Below are 18,777 nucleotides of genomic sequence, written 5' to 3'. Positions count from 1 at the left end.
CACACTGTTCTCCTCTGTTTACATCCTGCTGCTTTACATCTGTGTTCTGTATTGCATTGACAGATTTGTTACAGATTTGTTACTGTTCAGCTTCAAGTTGAAGGACTGTTTGTAGATGTTGTTTTATACTTTTATATGTATTGGGTCTTTATGGTCCATGTGTTAAATTAATACGCAGAACTGTTCCTGAAAATTGTGTTCACTCATAAGTGATGGTTAAAATACACACAGATATTTCTCAAGGCCCTAGCACTGTTTTTAAGGTATTTTTTTTATTTAAAAGAGTTATTTGCTATACTATATATATTTTGAGTTTTCTATTGTCACTTAATAAAACAGTGATTTGCATTTAAATTGTCAGTGTTAAAGTGCTTTTGAATGTTTACAGGGTTCTTACACCTTTTCCAAAGTCAAATTCAAGCACTTTTCAAGCATTTTCAAGGTGCATTTTCAAGCTTTTCAAGCATCTTACAGCTGTTGTAAATTACATATTTATATACACATACTTATACTCAAATGATTATTTCCCTACCTCACATTAAATCTGATGTTCTTTATGCTATAAAGTATAAACAACCAAATGTGTGTTTCATAATAGCATTCTACATGAGGATGAAACATTTTAATTTTTAGAAAAGAAAACTAAGTTTAATATTTCAAAATGAGACCCATCTGTACGTAGACTGGGCATCCCATATAACCTGGCTGAGCCAATATAAAACAATCAGCCAAATAACTTTTCAATATATTATTGATTACTATTTTTGAGGTACTTTTAGGTTGGCAGTAAACATAAGTCAGAGGTAAATGGTTTACTTTTACTCCACTACATGTATTGAATACCTTTAGTTACTTTACAGATCTGGATGAATGATGTGAAATATAATCAAGTGTTAAATCAGACTTTAGTTCCACCTGGAGTAAATTCACAAGCTACTCTGTAGTATACAAAGTCATTCAAACTAGCTGCACCTTTACCAGCTTTGAGAACACTTTAATGATCAATCATTATAAAACATATCATATACAATTATTAGGGATGCTCCGATCGCCAATTTTGGGGCCGATCGCCGGAATCAGCTTGTTCCAGAGGTAGATAAAATAGCTAAGTGTGTTAGGTCTAACTCTTAATGTGTGTTCTGCTTCGCTCACCGGTCCGTCACAGCGGGTGGAGCTGCAGGATTTCTGCTTCACACACGTTGCATACCGCTATTTTATTGTCACTTTTGGACACTTAAAATACTGCCAGACTAATGAAGCCATTTTGGCGAGCTTGTTTTGCCGCGCACAGAGAAAAGTGTCATGTATTTTACATGCAACGATAGCCTAATCTAAAATGCTCTACTATGGCGTACCTTTCGTGTGGTGTGTGGCGTCAGCGCAGACTCTCGCATCGTTATTGTTGCACACTTTGCAGGAGGCTACTCTTGGGCTTCGCTTGACCCTCGTCTTAGCCATGGCTTGTATTTGTCTTCTGCTAGCCAACGCTCGTTGAAACGGCAACCTCCTGGCATACTGTCATCTATCACTCTCATCAGAATGCCCAGGTCACACACGTAACAAAAACACTTGCCGGTCACGCGCATTGCGCGGGAAGGCCGGAGCGGAGCTGTTTTATGTAAAAGCGAATTAAGCGCGCTCCGACTTCTTTATTTTCTTTTAATCTAAAAAGCGAAGTAAAGCATTTACAATTTCAAGCACTTTATCCCAAATTCAAGCACCATTCCCAAAATTCAAGCACTTTTCAAACCTTGAAAACACCTCGTACAATTTCAAGCATTTTCAAGGATTTCCAGCACCCGTACGCACCCTGTGTTTACTCAATGTTAACTTAGGGATTTTGAGTTACAGTTATCTGAAAATATTTATGTAATCGGTTTCAAAAAATGTTTTAAGTACTCTACATTCAGTCAGTTTTGAGTACTAATCAATTGACGTTTTTAATTCATATCGCGTTTTATACAGCGAAAAGTTTTTTATTCAGAGATAATACAAATATTCAAGTTAAATATATTTGATTTGCATTTGTACTGTGCTAACAAAATAGCTAGTTGAAAAGATATGAACATTTTTAAGTCAACAATACTTGATCTTTATACGTACAGTGTTAACACAAATTATTAGTTAAAAGAAACTTAATATATAATGTTTCTTTAACTTACAAACAATATGTTTGTGTCCCTTGAAAATTACTACTAAATAGAACTCAATTGATAAGATTATACTTTAACTTAAAACATTTCAGTTAAGGTATAAGTATTACTCAAAAACTTCTAATCAGTTTCAAAGAAATGTTTGAGTTCTATTAATTTGTCAGGTTTTACAGTGTAGGCTCAAAACATTTTCGAAAGACATGTGCCGACAAAACTGAAGGCTTTCTGGTCCAGAGCTGGTGGATATTTGCTGTCATTCATTTGGTGTTGTGAGTATTCTGACAAAAGTTTCATTTGAACAAATCTCCTGCTGAACTAGTTTTACAGTTTTTGTGTGCTGGATTTTAACCCCTAGATTCCACCGGGTCCGTCTGCGGCGTGTTACGGGCACGCTACGGCTGCGCCGCGGTGCTCACGGCGATCGCGGCTACTATAGTCAATGGGTGTTATTCCACCACACGCGGCGCGTTACGGCTCAGAAGCGTCCCAAAAGCGGCTCGGCGCAGGGCTCCTCTAAAATTAGGATCGAATCCTATTTTTGTCGCGGCGCAGCCGTAACGCAAGGTCGGGCAGGCAGGAAGTGGAACTTTCAGAGCATATAGCATATATATATAGATATATACACACACACAAACTAATTTTGCAGACCCTATCCCTCCGTAGTCTTTCGAGGAGAAATGCCAGCGTTCTCCTCCGGTTTACAGGCACTGTGTAAATTATATATATAGAATAATTATGATGATGAATGCATTTTTTTACCACTAAAATACAGCAACACATCTTTGATTCATGTCGTTTATAACTGGAATATTACAGTTATTATTAACTTTGTCTGTACAAAGTAGCCTGTCCAGGAAATATGCCCAAATCAACAAAAACTGCGAGCCGGCAGGCAAGACGCTCCGCTTCTGAAATGCTTCTGAAACGCGCCTGGTAGGGTATGACGCCGGAGGAGGCCGGACCAAAACCGCAACGCGGCGCAGACGGACCCGGTGGAATCTAGGGGTAAGTCGATTTGTCGGGAAGCAATGCTTTATAACTTTAAGGCTACATTAATGTTTTATACGTGGGAAGAATCTGGACGTATTAATTGTCTTTTTCCTCAAACTGCAGAAAAAGATCTCTTGCAACAAGAAGCAGTTTAGTGTGTGTGATGTTTTACACCCATGATACATATAGAAGAGGTTTAGGTCCACATGTAGAGGAAAATAACAAAGTGATTTTTTTTGTTCTGAGATGAAAGTCAGAATTCTGAGAAATCCTCTTACGTACGAAAAAAATGGTCAATTTAGGGAATGTTTTGTGAGAGGGTTTTATGTTGATTGGAGGAGAGCTTACAGCGAACTCAACCTAACGACTGACAGTTTAGGTTGGGGACACGTTAACAGTCATCTGCAGCCTAATGTGAACACATAATTGGCTGAGTAAACCAACAGGTTGTTTTTTCTTCTCATAATGTGGAAATATCATTGACGCTAAATAACACGTTTTTTTTATCATGTGGAGCATTTTAAAAAGGCATGAAAAAGCCAAGAGGTTACAAGAATGCGCTGAGGAAAAAAATGTGTGGGGTGGGCAGCACTAGCTGTGGAATTTGCACATTCTACAAAATAAAGTTTCATAGTAACCCTTGACACCACAATTAGTGGTAACCTGTGAATTATCATGATTAATCTCAAATAACCCAACAACTGGTAAACATGTATTTTGGGGGTAATAAAACAAACACATGTGTGGTGTTGTAATAAATAAAAGCATAACAAACTGTTTAAACAAATCCTTTTTTTTACCTTTATTATTACATTGAAGCTTAGTTTTTTTAGTTTTCTGAATTATTGGCATGAAGTCTGACCATTTCCAGACCCTTAGCTAAAACATTGACGCTATCACAGAAAGATCTAAATCCCATCTGTATAATCTGTGCTACACAGGGCATATGCTTGTATGTCATATTGCGAGCACTATCTGTTCCTACAGTGGTGACCTTGACCGCTATGTCCCACTCTTGTGGAACTATGCGGCTCACGCTTCAGCAAAAATGCATTCCCTCCGTTTTCACCACACCTAAAGCAAATGAGTGAAGTTGCTATTTGTCATCAATTAAATGTACCGCTAAACTGAGGTAGTGATGATTCTTACCGGTGGTCTCCAGTAGGTGCAATGCATGTATCTTGTACCAGTTCCTAGACTTTCTTTGCCTTTTCTACTGCCATGCAATTCATGGCAAAGAAATCTGTGCTGGGATTATGTGAGAAAGCTGGGAACAAACTTGGTAATGCTTATAATATTTACGTATTCCAACTTGAAGGAACCCATCATGTGAAAACATTGGTCAGCCCATCACTTATTTAGATTAAAAAAGCAATACATCTGCACTCTACTGAGCACACTATCATATTTCTATACATCATGTGAAATTGTCGGTGCGCACAGAGAGAGTTAGTATTTCAAAAATATTGGTGGATAAAAAGAATGTGCTTGTTAAACATCGGACTACATTGGTTGAAATATTTGGACATCAACAGCTTTAGGATTTGACCTGCGGGTCACCAAACCTTTGCGCAGCAGATAAAAAGGACATTTGCACTATGGTAGAGTTTTAGATTTCTTTAGTGCTTGGAAGTCGTTGGACATAAATAAACAATTTTTTAATAATAATAATAATAATAATAATAATAAACTTTATTAATATAGCACCTTTCATGCCCAAAGTGCTTTACTGAGTATGACACAAATAATGACAATAACAAATGAGGAACATAATTAAAATATGTAAACACATTAAAACAATAAAACATGTACAGTGATACTACTAAAAATGAGAAGCCAAATTAAAAAGATAGGTCTTTAATTTACCATTACGTGCTGTACCCATAAATTAATGACCAGAAGTGTTTTTGTCTATTATAAAGGCTTGGCTGAAAACTAAAGGGAACAGGGTATTTGCCGTCAGGGCCCAGAGGCGGAGAATTGAGCAATCACACATTAACAGGAATACAAGCAGGTACAAGTTAGGTTTCAGGTCTACCAGAGGAAAAAAGCAAAATTGATGATCTGCCAATGAGAAGGTGGAGAAGGTGAAAATACTATTGGGAGTAATAGGGAAAGATGAACATGTGAGCAGGAGGATGTAGGAGTCAAATAGGACATGTGGGAAAGTCTGAGTACATCCGGAGGAAAGATACAAATTTTGTTAGAGTTTCTAAGACATGCATGGAAGTGGAAATGTGGCTTAAGAAAGGGACAGAAAGGTAGAATTCTAAATGGCTGAACCAAGTACACAGTATAACAAAGTATAGTTGTATATTATACAACAGGGGTCGGCAACCTTTTTGATATGAAGTGCCATTCTAAAAAAAAAATGTATCAGCGTGCCGACGATCGTGAATTATCAAAGGGGGGGGGGGATGAAGAGCTCGACGAAAACACTCGTGAAAAGTGATGTTTAAAACTCAGTTAATGGGGCTCATTCACTGGCGCTTCCACAAACAACCAACATAATTGTTACATTCAAATGAAGTACATTATTCAAGTTTACATTAACTTTGGATAATAACACGGGAGAAATGAGCGGAAGCGCTCTCTTTTCCTCTCTCCCCCTCTCTCTCTCTCCTGACAGCCTGTCAGTATCTCATGCAGCTCACTGATCCAGTAATGAGTGACAGTGAAGAATAAATATATGTATAACTAGTTCCAAAGGTAGATAAAATAGCTAAGTGTGTTAGGTCTAACTTGTGTGTTTTGCTCCGCTCACCGGTCCGTCACAGCGGGTGGAGCTGCAGGATTTCTGCTTCACACACGTTGCACCGCTATTTTATTGTCATTTTCGGACACCTTAAAATACTGCCAGACTGGTGAAGCGATTTTGGCGAGCTTGTTTTGACGCACACAGAGAAAAGTGTCATGTATGTTACGTCTCGCGATCGGCCTTTTTAGAGAGCACCGATCGATCGGCAGAGAGTGAGTATCGGCCGATATCGATCGCCACGCAAAAACTGCGGCATTTGTACAGCTCGTTATGGGTACTGCAATTTGTAAAGTGCTTTCCTCTGTGGTGAAACTATCAGCACTGCATTACGGAGGAAAGCGGCAGAAAGTCGCCTGGAGTTAAAGAGAGTGGGGCTGCGTTGCGTGCATGGCTTCCTTCTGAAGGTAACGGGGAGACGCGCTCTGGCGGCGGTCTTGTTCAGGATCCAAAAATAAAATAAACATTTTGTACACTTATTCCACTTATTCCTAGTGTGCCACTGGTTACGGTGCCGCGTGCCATTGGTGGCACGCGTTGCCGACCCCTGTTATACAAGTATAAACATCATATGTTTCAATATTTAAAAGCATTTAAAAATCACTGGCACTGCACATTTAACTGATTTAAGGTGTGGATGGATGCTGGGAGCCAGGTATTATTCTCCTATTGCATTTGCGTAGGCAGTTTGCAAGCGATGGGAAGCTACAACAAATACAACAACAACTGCTACAAGTAAGGATAACATTGTATCCTATGTTTGTACATTATATGCATTTAACGGTTTATGTCATGCAGGATAAAATACATAATCGTCCTTTTTAATTTCGCTTTGTGCACACTAAACAGTTTAACCAGCTTTGTTGCTGGCTTTGCAGTCTTCTCTGTTCTTGGCTTCATGTCGCATGAATTGGGTGTTGACATCTCAACAGTAGCTGAATCAGGTATGGGATGGTTTGAGGAAAAACATTGCGGTGTATATTAGCTTTGTTGTGTTCCTATGAAAAATATTAAGTGATGAATAAATTGTTTTGTTTTTTTCAGATGAAGAGAACAAATATATAATTCACAACTTAACAAATTCAAGTCTCACAATAACATGTGAGAAGAAACACTTGGATTTTGGTCCCCATAATGTCATGTGGGACCTCACATCAATGTGTGCTGCAGGGTTCTTTCAATTATAATTCACAAGAACATCATTCTTGTACCTGTAAAGTACTTATGAGGACCCTCTACTCTCTAAATGTATTCCTTATTTCCTAAACATAATCCAAGATAAAATCTATTAATAAATCAAATCCTGCAGCACCTGATATTTTGACCCATTGGCGGCAGCAGAAACTCGCTGTAAACACAACACAGAAATATTATCACCTTTTTTACGACCAGTGTGTATGATAGTGCCATCTCGTGGTTAGATTGCATATTGCAACCTACTGAATACCAGCTGGTGTACATGGGGCCAGAAATAAAAGATTTAGTTTGAATAACTCATCATCACTCAAACTAAGCAGGTTCTGGTCTAATTCCAACCTTAAAATCAGGTGCTATATATAGAAATTATAAGTGTACTAATTCCTAAGACATTTAGCTATCTACTTGCAGGTCCTGGCCTGGCATTCATTGCTTACCCTCGGGCTTTATCCATGATGCCTTTACCTCAACTCTGGGCTGCCTTCTTCTTCATCATGATTATCCTTCTTGGATTGGACAGTGAGGTAAAGTTTTCACATTCAGCTGTATTTAAAATATACTGTACATAAGAATTGTATAACATTTGGTTATAAGCCCCCCTGATACTTTAATTATAATTAAATGCCTGCATGAAAAGACAACATCAATATATCTCTATTTCCTTTTACTTTTGATTGATTTGTATTGCTTTTCATGTGCAAATATTCCATAAGATATTTTCAATGGTTGTGTCTTGTGATATCTAGATCTAGAGATATTAAGTATCCAAATACATAAAAGCAATCAGCAAAAATAAGCAATCAGGCTTAAGTTACAGTAAATGCTTGGACAGAATATGCACTGCCTTGTTGGTTGAAGTCATGACTAAAACATTTCCAAAAGTCTTAAAGGTCTCCTATCATGCAAAATGCACTTTTTGATGTATTTCATACATAAATATGTGTCCCCGATGTGTAAGGGAACTCACCAAGTGTCAGACAACCAGCAGCTACTGACCCAGAATCAGCACTTCTCTAACAGGGCTGAAAAAGAGGGATATGAGGGATGTCTAAAATGCATGATCTGTTTGGTATTTTGAGCAAAACACATCATAGACATGTTTTTTATATATTTTTATATATCTGAGACCCATAATATATGCCTAAAAATAGCATAATAGGAGACCTTTAAGACCTGAGAATGGTTAGAAACGTAATTGTTATAATCAGTGTAGAAAATGTAAATGTAACATTTATCTTTTACCCACAGTTTGTGTATCTGGAAGGCCTGGTGACAGCCATATCAGACATGTTTCCATCCTTCTTTCTTATTGGTCATCGACGTAAACTACTTCTGTTGATCATCTGTGGTGTTTCCTTTGTTATTGGCCTGTTTATGGTGACTGAGGTGAGAGTCTACTTTTTTAATCTATAACATTAAGAATTAAAGGCTGTACCATTAAGTCTCTCTTTCCGTGCTAAATAGCTTGTGCATTTAACAAAACAATCTATTTTGTGTTCCTGTTTCTGTCTTCTCTGTCATGTGCTGTAGGGAGGACTTTATGTATTTCTGCTGTTTGATTACTATGCTTGCAGTGGAATACCAATAATGATTTTTGCCATTTTGGAGTGCGTCTGTGTGGGATGGATATATGGTAAGCAACAAGATCATTTTAAGCAAGGAAAATTAGGAGTCCAACAGACATACAGTATATATATGTTAAGTAATGTTAGCCCCTAAAACTATACCATTATGAATAACAGTGATACTGTAAAATATTACAAATCATGTTAACAAAACATTGTATTGATATTTGCTCATTTTACTCACTTATCAAGTTTTTTTTCATCTGCACTGCATAAGTAACCAGAGGGCACTGCTAAAGCCATTAAAACATTTGAACAACTGCCTGGAGGGCAGAACATTTCCCGCCTATCTGTGAGGCCAGTACTATCTTACACATTAACTTAGCTTTCATTCCTCTTGGACCAAAAGAAGAAAGACTAGAGACCGTTCTCAGGAATGTAATGGACTCAGTAGTAGTGCTGAAATTCTTCCCCCTTGTCCTTATGAGCACGTGGCCAGGCATCAGACCTTGCCCTTTTATATCGTGATGTAGATGAATCCCAGTGTTTGATCATATTCTTGAATGACTCCCTGACTACAAGGTGCTGATCGTTATTATGACAATATAAAGGAAATGATTGGCTACTACCCCTCATCGCTTATGAAATATTGTTGGAAGTTCATCACACCATGTCTCTGTGTTGTAAGTAAATGTATTGAGTATTGGTGTATCTATTTTTCAAAGGTCCCATGACATGATTTTCTGGTTATTACCCGTCCCCTTGTGTGTTATGCATCTTTTTATGCATGTAAACGGTCTGCAAAGTCACAAACCCTCAAAGTACACCCTGTAGCGAGTAAAACTCTAACACAGAAAAGACCTGTCTGTGCTGCCCCAGAACGCCTCGTTGGAGATTTTTCTTTTTCCATTTTTTTCTTCCTGAGTATAGTGACGTAACGGTCATAGTGACGTAATGCAGCTCCACGGATTTCCGCAGGCTGTGAGTGTGTGTGTGTGCTCAGGCTGAGTTCCGCGGAGTCTCGCTGTCTCGCAGACCCCACGCAGCAACCAGGAAACGACACCAGTAATCCAGCTCACACCGGCCGCTCCTCGAGCCTCAAAGGGCGCAGCAGCGAGCCCCGCAACGTCCTGCCAACACGGCACCCAGACCCCACGCAGCATTCTCATCTGTTTGTCATTACTGGTGTCATTTTCTGGTTGCTAACAAACGCCATTGTAACACATGACACTGATGTTCCGCTGTAACGGTGGTGGACTCATCAGAACAGAGTGGGCGAGCTGACCAATCAGAGCACAGTAGGCTCATAGGGAGGGGGGGGGGGGGGGGGGGGGGGGGGGGGGGGCAGGAGCTCCAACAAGCCGTTTAGGACAGAGAGTGAATACACATACTATACAGAGATGCTGTATGAGAAACCAATGTGATTTTGGAACATTGAACAATGTAAATCTATTCTAGTAGACCTCAACAATGGAATTATGATCAGTAGAAATGGCCATGTCATGGGACCTTTAAGACATTAACCGGAAAAATATCAAAATGACAATAAGACAAATATAAATATATATATATATATCCATTGATGAAAATGTAAGCTGCTCCTCTGATTTTCTTTTTATTCCACTTGTTTTGTCATAGGGAACACTGATATTCTCTCTGGTCAAGTTCACCCCGCTGAAATACAACAACACCTACGAGTACCCCTGGTGGGGCTTTGCCATTGGGATGGTTCTTGCTTTATCTTCAGTTCTCCTGACTCCTCTGTGGATTATCTATCGTATGGCTGTAACCCCGGGAACACTGAGACAGGTAAGGTTAAGGTTAAGGTTAGTTTATTTATATAGCACATTTTCAGATACAAAGGCACGTAAAAACTATATGCAGCATCGGCATGTTTGGTTCTGATCCAGGGAACAATGAGTAAGCCCGTCCCCAAAGATCTGAGAGCTCTGGGTGGCTCGTAACAGAGCAGCATGTCCGACTTATATTAGGGTCCCAAACCAATTAGTGCTTTATAAGTTAGTAATACAATTTTAAAATCGATTATGTAAGTTATTGGTAGCCAGTGCAGAGATCTAAGAACTGGGGTGATGTGTTCTACTCTTCTGGTTTTTGTCAACGTTATTAATGTTCTCAACCTGAATCACAGCTACTACTGTTTTCACAGCGTTCTGGATCAGTTGCAGTTTTCTGAGTGATTTATTACAGAGACCTGCTTAACAGTCTAGGTTTAGGTTTATTTCATTTCGGTCTACTTCGATACTCTGTCGATATATACAGTATGTTATATGTGAATGGACTGACCGAAATCTGAATCATTACAGAAGCTAACTTGGTGGATTTCAGTGGGGTACTGTTATGTTGTAGTTTATGCTTTGTAGGCAATTATCTGGCAATTTATTTTCTTTCCATAGAGACTGAAAACGTTATGCACTCCTGCATCCGATCTGCAATCTTCTCCACCAAAGAAGACTCTTTACCCTGAAACCCCTACTCCTGATACAGAGCTGCATGCTTTAACTTAAAAACTAAAACATGGCAGTACTGAAGGTAAGCCACCTTTAATCAGAGACAACAGTGATTGATGTTCTCAGATTAAACCACCATGGTGTTGGGGACTGAACATTTCAGCTTTTATGTTTCAGGACCTTCATTGTTTCTTAGTACACTTACGCTTCTAATGTACTATGCTGACACTCATCTAAACACAACTTGAACACTGGGACAGTAAAATAACCATCCTGCAATTTGAGTTGATCCACACATGATGATCGAATTTCGATTTTGCATGCCCATGTTATGTCTTACAGTATATATTTATTGACGCTTAAGCATAGAGCTAGTGAATGAAAAAACAGAATTATTTTGTTCCTACCCTGGGATCAGTGTTATATAATTTTGTTCTGATTATTAAATACCCTGAAACTGAAATTCCAGTACATGTAGTAAATTAAATGACCAGTGTAGTAACAATTGCTTTGTATCTCCATCCTCACAGAAACTGATTGGATTTGTAATCCCTTATTACCTGATGAATGCATCACCAAAGAAGAGTCTACAGCCAGTTACAAACTCAACGCAGGAGATCTTTACATCCTTGGTGTCTGAATGTTCTTATTTTAAAAAGTCAGCCGTGTTAAAAAGTTACAATTGTAAAAAGACCTTATCATCTTATATAACTTTTGGTGGTGGATATTATTACTTGAATTGTTCCTTTTAAACTATATGGGTTTTGGTTGTGCAAATAAATGAATCTTGATTGAAACTCCATGTTAACTTTGCCATCGACTTCTATGTAATCAATAACCCCTCAGTATACCCATGCTGTTTTTTTATCCAAAGTGTTACCCAAAATGATCGTATACTGCATTTAATAAAGTGACAAATAAAGGAAAGACAATATGGTGCAGTAAACAAATCAATCCCAAATTGATTTGGTGTAGAAATGATCATAATACATCATAAAGTAGACACCTACAAAGCATGCTTAACGAGAGGGTCTCCATGTTTAAAGACGGTCGGGTGGCCCCCTGGCACTGAGGACAGCTCGCTACGGAAAGCAGCGAAGTCTGGGCGGCAGGAGGTGGGTGCTGTAAATGGTAGAGGCAGAAAGCCACCTTCACTAAGCCTACCAACCATAGAATGCTCATGTTATAGGCATTGGGATGCAGCCAAAAGGAAATGCTTGGAGGGTATTGTAAGCCTTCAAGCCTTTTCTTTCATGTTAAAACTGTTTAAAAAGCGACTAATCATGTTTGAGGGAAGACATTACAGGTGAATATAGTAAGGTTTAAAGAATACATTTCACCAAAAAGCTAACCCAGTGGATCATTTACAATTGGACAATTATTTCTTGAATATTCAAATAAGGCATTAGCTCATTGAATGTGTGCTAATTAGCATATATTTCCATAACTTAAATCTGACATTTTAATAAAGCCAAGATCAAAATTGCTGTATGAGTCCATTGAGATGATTACTTAATATACTGCTGATAGTAATGAATCATACAGTATATTTTATTCGTTCATAAAATGTTTATATTTGTTGATAAAATGCTGATATTCTAAAAGTAACTAGTGATGTTGTCAAGGCAAATGCTTGTAAATCATGCCAAAGGGAAAATGTATCACAGTCTGTCTGTTTTCCTGTTTTATTTTGACATTTATTTTCTCTTGGTGTCTTACTTCCTGTGATTTACCTCCTGTGCCTGATGGTCTCATTATGTTCACCTGCTGCCCCTGTGTTTGTCACCATTTTTCAAGAGGGCTTGAGAATATCATTTATTTGCTATAAAATCTCTTTCACTTGCCCTATACTGTATAAATGATTTTGGGGTCAAATCACACTTTTTGGACCACGTAGAAACTGGATTAAAAACAAAAATGGTATTATTATTAAAGCTTAGCAACAGAGTCGACAAATTTTCACCCCCTCATATTTATTTATTTATATGAGTCTTAAAAAATAATTAAAATACCAATTTCATTGTAACTATATTGTGCAATATGCAGACTGATCACTAGAGGGCGATAGCGCTCGGGTGGAACCAAAAACTCTATAAAGGCAGGCGCTGCAGAATAAACACTGCAGTCAAGCTCAACACAAAGAAACATCTTCTGTCTCTTCGTGTTCTTAAACAGGTAGGTTTAAAGTCCTTAAAATCTCACAATTGTAGCCCAGTATAATGAATAACAGTGTTACGAATATATTGTGATAGAGTGCATTGTTTAGGATGGGCGGTTATTTTCAGTTATGTGGTTATGTATTGAAAACTGCAATGTCATGCTAGCAGCTAGCTGCCAGCGGTTAGCGGCTAGCGGATAGGATGCTTATGTTAAAGGTCACCTATCATGCTATTTTTAGGCAATCTCAGATATATAAAAAAATATAAAAAACATGTCTATGAAGTGTTTTGCTCAAAATACCAAACAGATCACCCATTCTAGCCATGCCTCATATCCCTCTATTTCACTTCCTGTTTCAAAAGTGCTGATTTTATGTATAAAGCTTTAAAAAAAAAAGAAAATACATTTGATAAAAAAGAGGAGTTTATGCCTGCTCATGCGGGAGATTCTACCGGCAGATACTGCGGTGATGAAACGCCATATCATGGATTATCAAGGATTATTTCTGAAACAGTATGGAGCTCAAAGGCTTTCTCTCTTGCCGGTTATACCACAAGGTGAGTTCCTTTTTATTTCCTGCTTCTTCACACACATGCTCTCTCCAGTACAGGTTAGCTCTGAGTGTTAGCGATGCTAATGTAAACACCGACCATATTAAGTCCAAAACAGTCGGGCATTGTTTCTGATAGTGCTGTGGGTCCGCATTGCCGATATGACGTCAAATCACCGCAAATCTGGATCAGCTCCATTGTACCCCCATTTTTAGAGATTTGGGTACGGAGGAAAAGAGAGAGGGTTGTGTCAAAAAGTGCATTTTGCATGATAGGTCCGGACCTATCATGCAAAATGCACTTTTGTACGTCTTTTATACATGAATATGTGTCCCCGGTGTTCCAGGGAACTCACCAAGTGTCAGAAAACACAACCCTCTCTATTTTCCTCCATAAAGGTGGTAAAGGGGGGCTGTTCGCCGCTTCTCCTATGCCTCAGGGTTTTTATCTGCTTTTAAGCTATTTTATCTGCTTTTAAGCTATAGTTATATGGCTAAACTTTGAGTCTGTTTAACAAGTGCTTTTATATCTTAAACCTCGTGATTATTGACGGTTTTGGACCCGACGGCTGTCGGGACTCACCTGCTGTATCGCCCAAATTCGCCGACTATCTCCGGCTGACTGCTTGCCTCTCTCCCGCTACTACTGTGATAGCAGGCGGACTCCCAATCCTCTGTTTCATTCCCAGACGTGAGGTCTACTAACGGGATAGCCCTCCGGCTGTCTTGTTGCTGTTAGCCCTCACTGCTAAGCACCGCTACCAAACTTCTTCGGCGCCCGACATGTTGACATGTTGAGGTTTTCTATTCCCCAACTCCTGAGTTTCAACCACTCCAATGCTCCAACCTGCACCTCAGTCATTAAACAACTTGGACTTCTTCGTCGGCCTCGCGATATCCACTGAAGCCAAAGAAGAAGACAAACTGTATATTCCCAGCACGGAGATGCAGAAATTCCATCCATCCACTCTGTCTGCCGTCGTCTCGCACATCTGACGCGTCATCAGAGCCCGGTCATGGCGGGGTCAAATCGCGCCAGAAACATTGCGAGACCGCTGCATGAATACACGGAGAGCATCGCGAGACCGCCACACACGAAGGAGTCTGGAAAACGTGGAGTGGATACAGCCTACTCCGGCCCCTACAGAGATTCACCACATCTTCCAAAGCCAAAATAGAACTTCTGAATACACAATCCCTCAGTAATAAAGCATCCTTCATTCATGACCACATCACTGATGAGAAAATGGACTTCATGTGCCTCACGGAAACCTGGCATCAGCCAGAGGTTTACTCCACCCTCAATGAAGCTTGCCCTCCTGGCTACAGCTACTTGGAGAAAGCCCGCAGCACTGGTCGTGGTGGAGGCCTAGCTGTCATCTACCGAAGGGAATTGGAACTGTCACTCCTGCCCCTGCCTGTATTGTCCTCTTTTGAATGCCTTGCATTTAAATGTAAACCCCCCTTCGCCCTGACAATACTTCTGATCTACCGGCCACCCAAACCCAACTATCCCAGAGATACAAGACCTTCTCACTACGCTATGCACAACCTCTGCCAATATTATCATACTTGGAGATTTTAATATTCACGTCGACTCCCCCTCATGCCACTTTGCCACTGAGTTTCTGCTACTTCTGGACTGCCTCAATCTGACACAGCATGTTAAGGTCCCCACACACGCCAAGGGCCACACGCTCGACCTGGTCATCACAAACTCCGCCCCCATCAGCAATCTGCTGGTGTATGACCTGGGGGTGTCTGACCACAGGACCATCTCTATGGAGCTCTTTTTCCAGTCCCCACTCAGCATGCCCAAACGCCAAATCCGCTTCAGGAACCTGAGGAACATCAACCCTGGACCTCCAGCATCTATCTTCCGCCAACTTCTCATCAGTAAATGAGTCAGTTGCATATTACAACCACTCCCTTAACCGTCTCCTTGATCTGCACGCCCCCCTCAAAACCAGGATGGTCACCTTCTCACGCTCAGCCCCTTGGTACACCGGCGAGCTGCGGAGAATGAAGACAGCTGGGCGTGTCCTTGAGCGGCGGCTCAAGGCCTCAGGACTCACTGTTCACCAGTTAGCCTATCGTGAACACCAGAAGGCCTACGCACAGTCCCTCAGAGATGCACGGTCCCAGTACTACTCCTCCCTCATCAACAACAGTACTGGAAACTCCAAGCAACTCTTCTCCACCATTAACCACCTCCTCAAACCCCAAAGTCCTTTACACTCCGACTCCACTGAGAAGCAGTGTAGCAACTTCGCCGCCTTCTTCACAAACAAAGTTGACACCATCCGCTCCCTCCTCTCTAGCCCCTCTGCACCTCCAGTTCCAACTGCTGACCCACAGCCTGGGACAATCCAGCCTCTTCGCTGTTTCACGGACATCTCTCAGCGAGAGGTTGAGGGCATCGTTAGGAGGATGAAGCCCTCCACCTGTGTCCTGGACCCCCTTCCGTCAGCTCTTGTGAAATCGTACATCTGTACTAGAGATGTCCCGATCCGATCACGTGATCGGGGATCGGAGCCGATCACGTGATTTTCAAAAGATCGGAATCGGGAGAAAAAAATCGGGGATCGGGAATATTTTTTATTTATTTTTTTGTATAAAATATTTTTATTATTTTATTTAATGTTACAAAAAAAAATGACCATGTTCACGTCTTAAAGTCATCCTGAGGCCTTAGTTTTGGTTTAAAATTACACAACATCATGTATGTGTTGCTTCTTTTGGGCTTGTTTTCATAGACCTGGTTGCTTATTTCTCTCAAATCTGGCAACAGAGTGGGCAGGGTGCAGTGTCTAATAGTAGCAGTAAGCTAACAAGAGGCTACGTTCAGCTGGTGACTCGGGAGTCGGGACAGAGAAAATGTCAGGAGTTTGGAAGTATTATAAAATTGAAAGCGAAGGCAGTGTAACAGCCAGATGCAATGTTTGCAAGGCGGAGGTTCCGCGTGGTGGAAAGAACAGAGCTACGTTCAACACGACCAATCTAATACGCCACCTGAGAAACAAACACCAACAACAACACGACGAGTACACAGCGGCCACTCAGGTAACGGCACTGAAACAACCGACACTTTCAGAGACTTTTAAAAGGAAAGAGAAGCTGCCCTAGAACAGTGAAAAGGCCAAAAAAATAACAGCCAAGATAGCTGAATTCATCGCGTTGGATGACCAGCCGTTATCTGTTACCTTTTTTTTCTCTTAATGCATTGCATAAAGATCGGATCGGGAAAAATCGGTATCGGCAGATTGTCAAAATCAAATGATCGGAATCGGATCGGGAGCAAAAAAAGGTGATCGGGACATCCCTAATCTGTACCATGAGCCCCATGATCACTAAGATCGTAAACCTCTCTCTCCAGGCTGGCCATGTCCCCTCTGCCCTAAAAACCGCTGTCATCAAACCTCGTCTCAAAAAACCCTCCCTTGACCCGGGAGTCCTGGCCAACTACAGACCCATTTCCAACCTTCCTTTTCCCTCTTAGGTGCCTTACAAACAATGGACGTCCACTCTCGGGAGCGTCGGAGTGGTGCGGTCACCCTAAGTGACAGACCTAAAGTATCCGGGATTCAGGCATCTTCCCTGGCTTGTACATTTTTGGTGATGCGCCCTGGAGGTATCAGACTATTTTAAACAACTTTTCCCCGCTTTTCAAACACTTATTCCGAGGTTTTAGCCAGTCATTTTGCACGAAATCATTTAACATTGACGGTCTCCTGAAAAAGCACATATTCTGTGCATTTTCAGGAGAGCGTCTATGTTAAATGATTTCGTGCAAAATGACTGTCTAAAACTCTCTTCCAGACATTTAAAAATACTTTCCCCGACCATTTAAACATTATTTCTGGCTTGTAAAGTGCAGTTATGCGCCCTGGAGATATTGCACTATTTACAAAATGTAGCACTCTGTTTATTTCACACCTCCAGGAGAGACCAGGGGGAAATCACCTCTCTCTGCCCCCTCACAGAGCCCCAAGGACGGACTAATTACCTCCAGCATGTCCCCATAACAGTGGGACTCTGTTTCTTTCACAGCTCCAGCAGAGACCAGGGGGAAATCACCTCTCTCTGCCCGCTCACAGAGCCCCAAGGACGGACTAATTACCTCCAGCATGGGCCCCTAACAGTGGGACTCTGCACCTCCAGCAGAGACCAGGGGGAAATCACCTCTTTTTGCCCGCTCACAGAGCACCGAAGGACGGACTAGAGACCTCCAGCACCAGTCCCTAACAGGGGGACTCTGTTTATTTCACACCTCCAGGGCGGAGACCGGGAAAATCACCTCTCTCTGCCCGCTCACAGAGCCCCAAGGACGGACTAATTACCTCCAGCATGGGCCCCTAACAGTGGGACTCTGCACCTCCAGCAGAGACCAGGGGGAAATCACCTCTCTCTGCCCCCTCACAGAGCCCCAAGGACGGACTAATTACCTCCAGCATGTCCCCATAACAGTGGGACTCTGTTTCTTTCACAGCTCCAGCAGAGACCAGGGGAAAATCACCTCTCTCTGCCCCCTCACAGAGCCCCAAGGACGGACTAATTACCTCCAGCATGTCCCCATAACAGTGGGACTCTGTTTCTTTCACAGCTCCAGCAGAGACCAGGGGAAAATCACCTCTCTCTGCCCCCTCACAGAGCCCCAAGGACGGACTAATTACCTCCAGCATGTCCCCATAACAGTGGGACTCTGTTTCTTTCACAGCTCCAGCAGAGACCAGGGGGAAATCACCTCTCTCTGCCCGCTCACAGAGCCCCAAGGACGGACTAATTACCTCCAGCATGGGCCCCTAACAGTGGGACTCTGCACCTCCAGCAGAGACCAGGGGGAAATCACCTCTTTTTGCCCGCTCACAGAGCACCGAAGGACGGACTAGAGACCTCCAGCACCAGTCCCTAACAGGGGGACTCTGTTTATTTCACACCT

General features: G+C 41.3%; 1 protein-coding gene across 1 annotated transcript in view; it reads left to right on the top strand.

Moving 5' to 3' along the window:
- The window catches only part of LOC117488599 (sodium- and chloride-dependent GABA transporter 2-like), a 72,923-nt gene extending 60,777 nt beyond the window's left edge, over window positions 1-12,146 (top strand). Inside the window, 9 exon segments of the mRNA XM_034137596.1 lie at window positions 6,530-6,633; window positions 6,748-6,842; window positions 7,507-7,619; window positions 8,344-8,481; window positions 8,626-8,728; window positions 9,243-9,343; window positions 10,299-10,469; window positions 11,075-11,210; window positions 11,659-12,146. Of these exon segments, the coding sequence (XP_033993487.1) occupies window positions 6,530-6,633; window positions 6,748-6,842; window positions 7,507-7,619; window positions 8,344-8,481; window positions 8,626-8,728; window positions 9,243-9,343; window positions 10,299-10,469; window positions 11,075-11,185 (936 nt within the window). The 3' untranslated portion in view covers window positions 11,186-11,210; window positions 11,659-12,146.
- The last annotated feature ends 6,631 nt before the right edge of the window (window positions 12,147-18,777 follow it).

Source organism: Trematomus bernacchii, unplaced genomic scaffold, assembly GCF_902827165.1.
Source record: "Trematomus bernacchii unplaced genomic scaffold, fTreBer1.1, whole genome shotgun sequence".
NCBI lineage: Eukaryota > Metazoa > Chordata > Actinopteri > Perciformes > Nototheniidae > Trematomus > Trematomus bernacchii.
The sequence above is the reverse complement of the archived record's forward strand: the minus strand, read 5'-3'. Positions and strand labels throughout refer to the sequence as shown.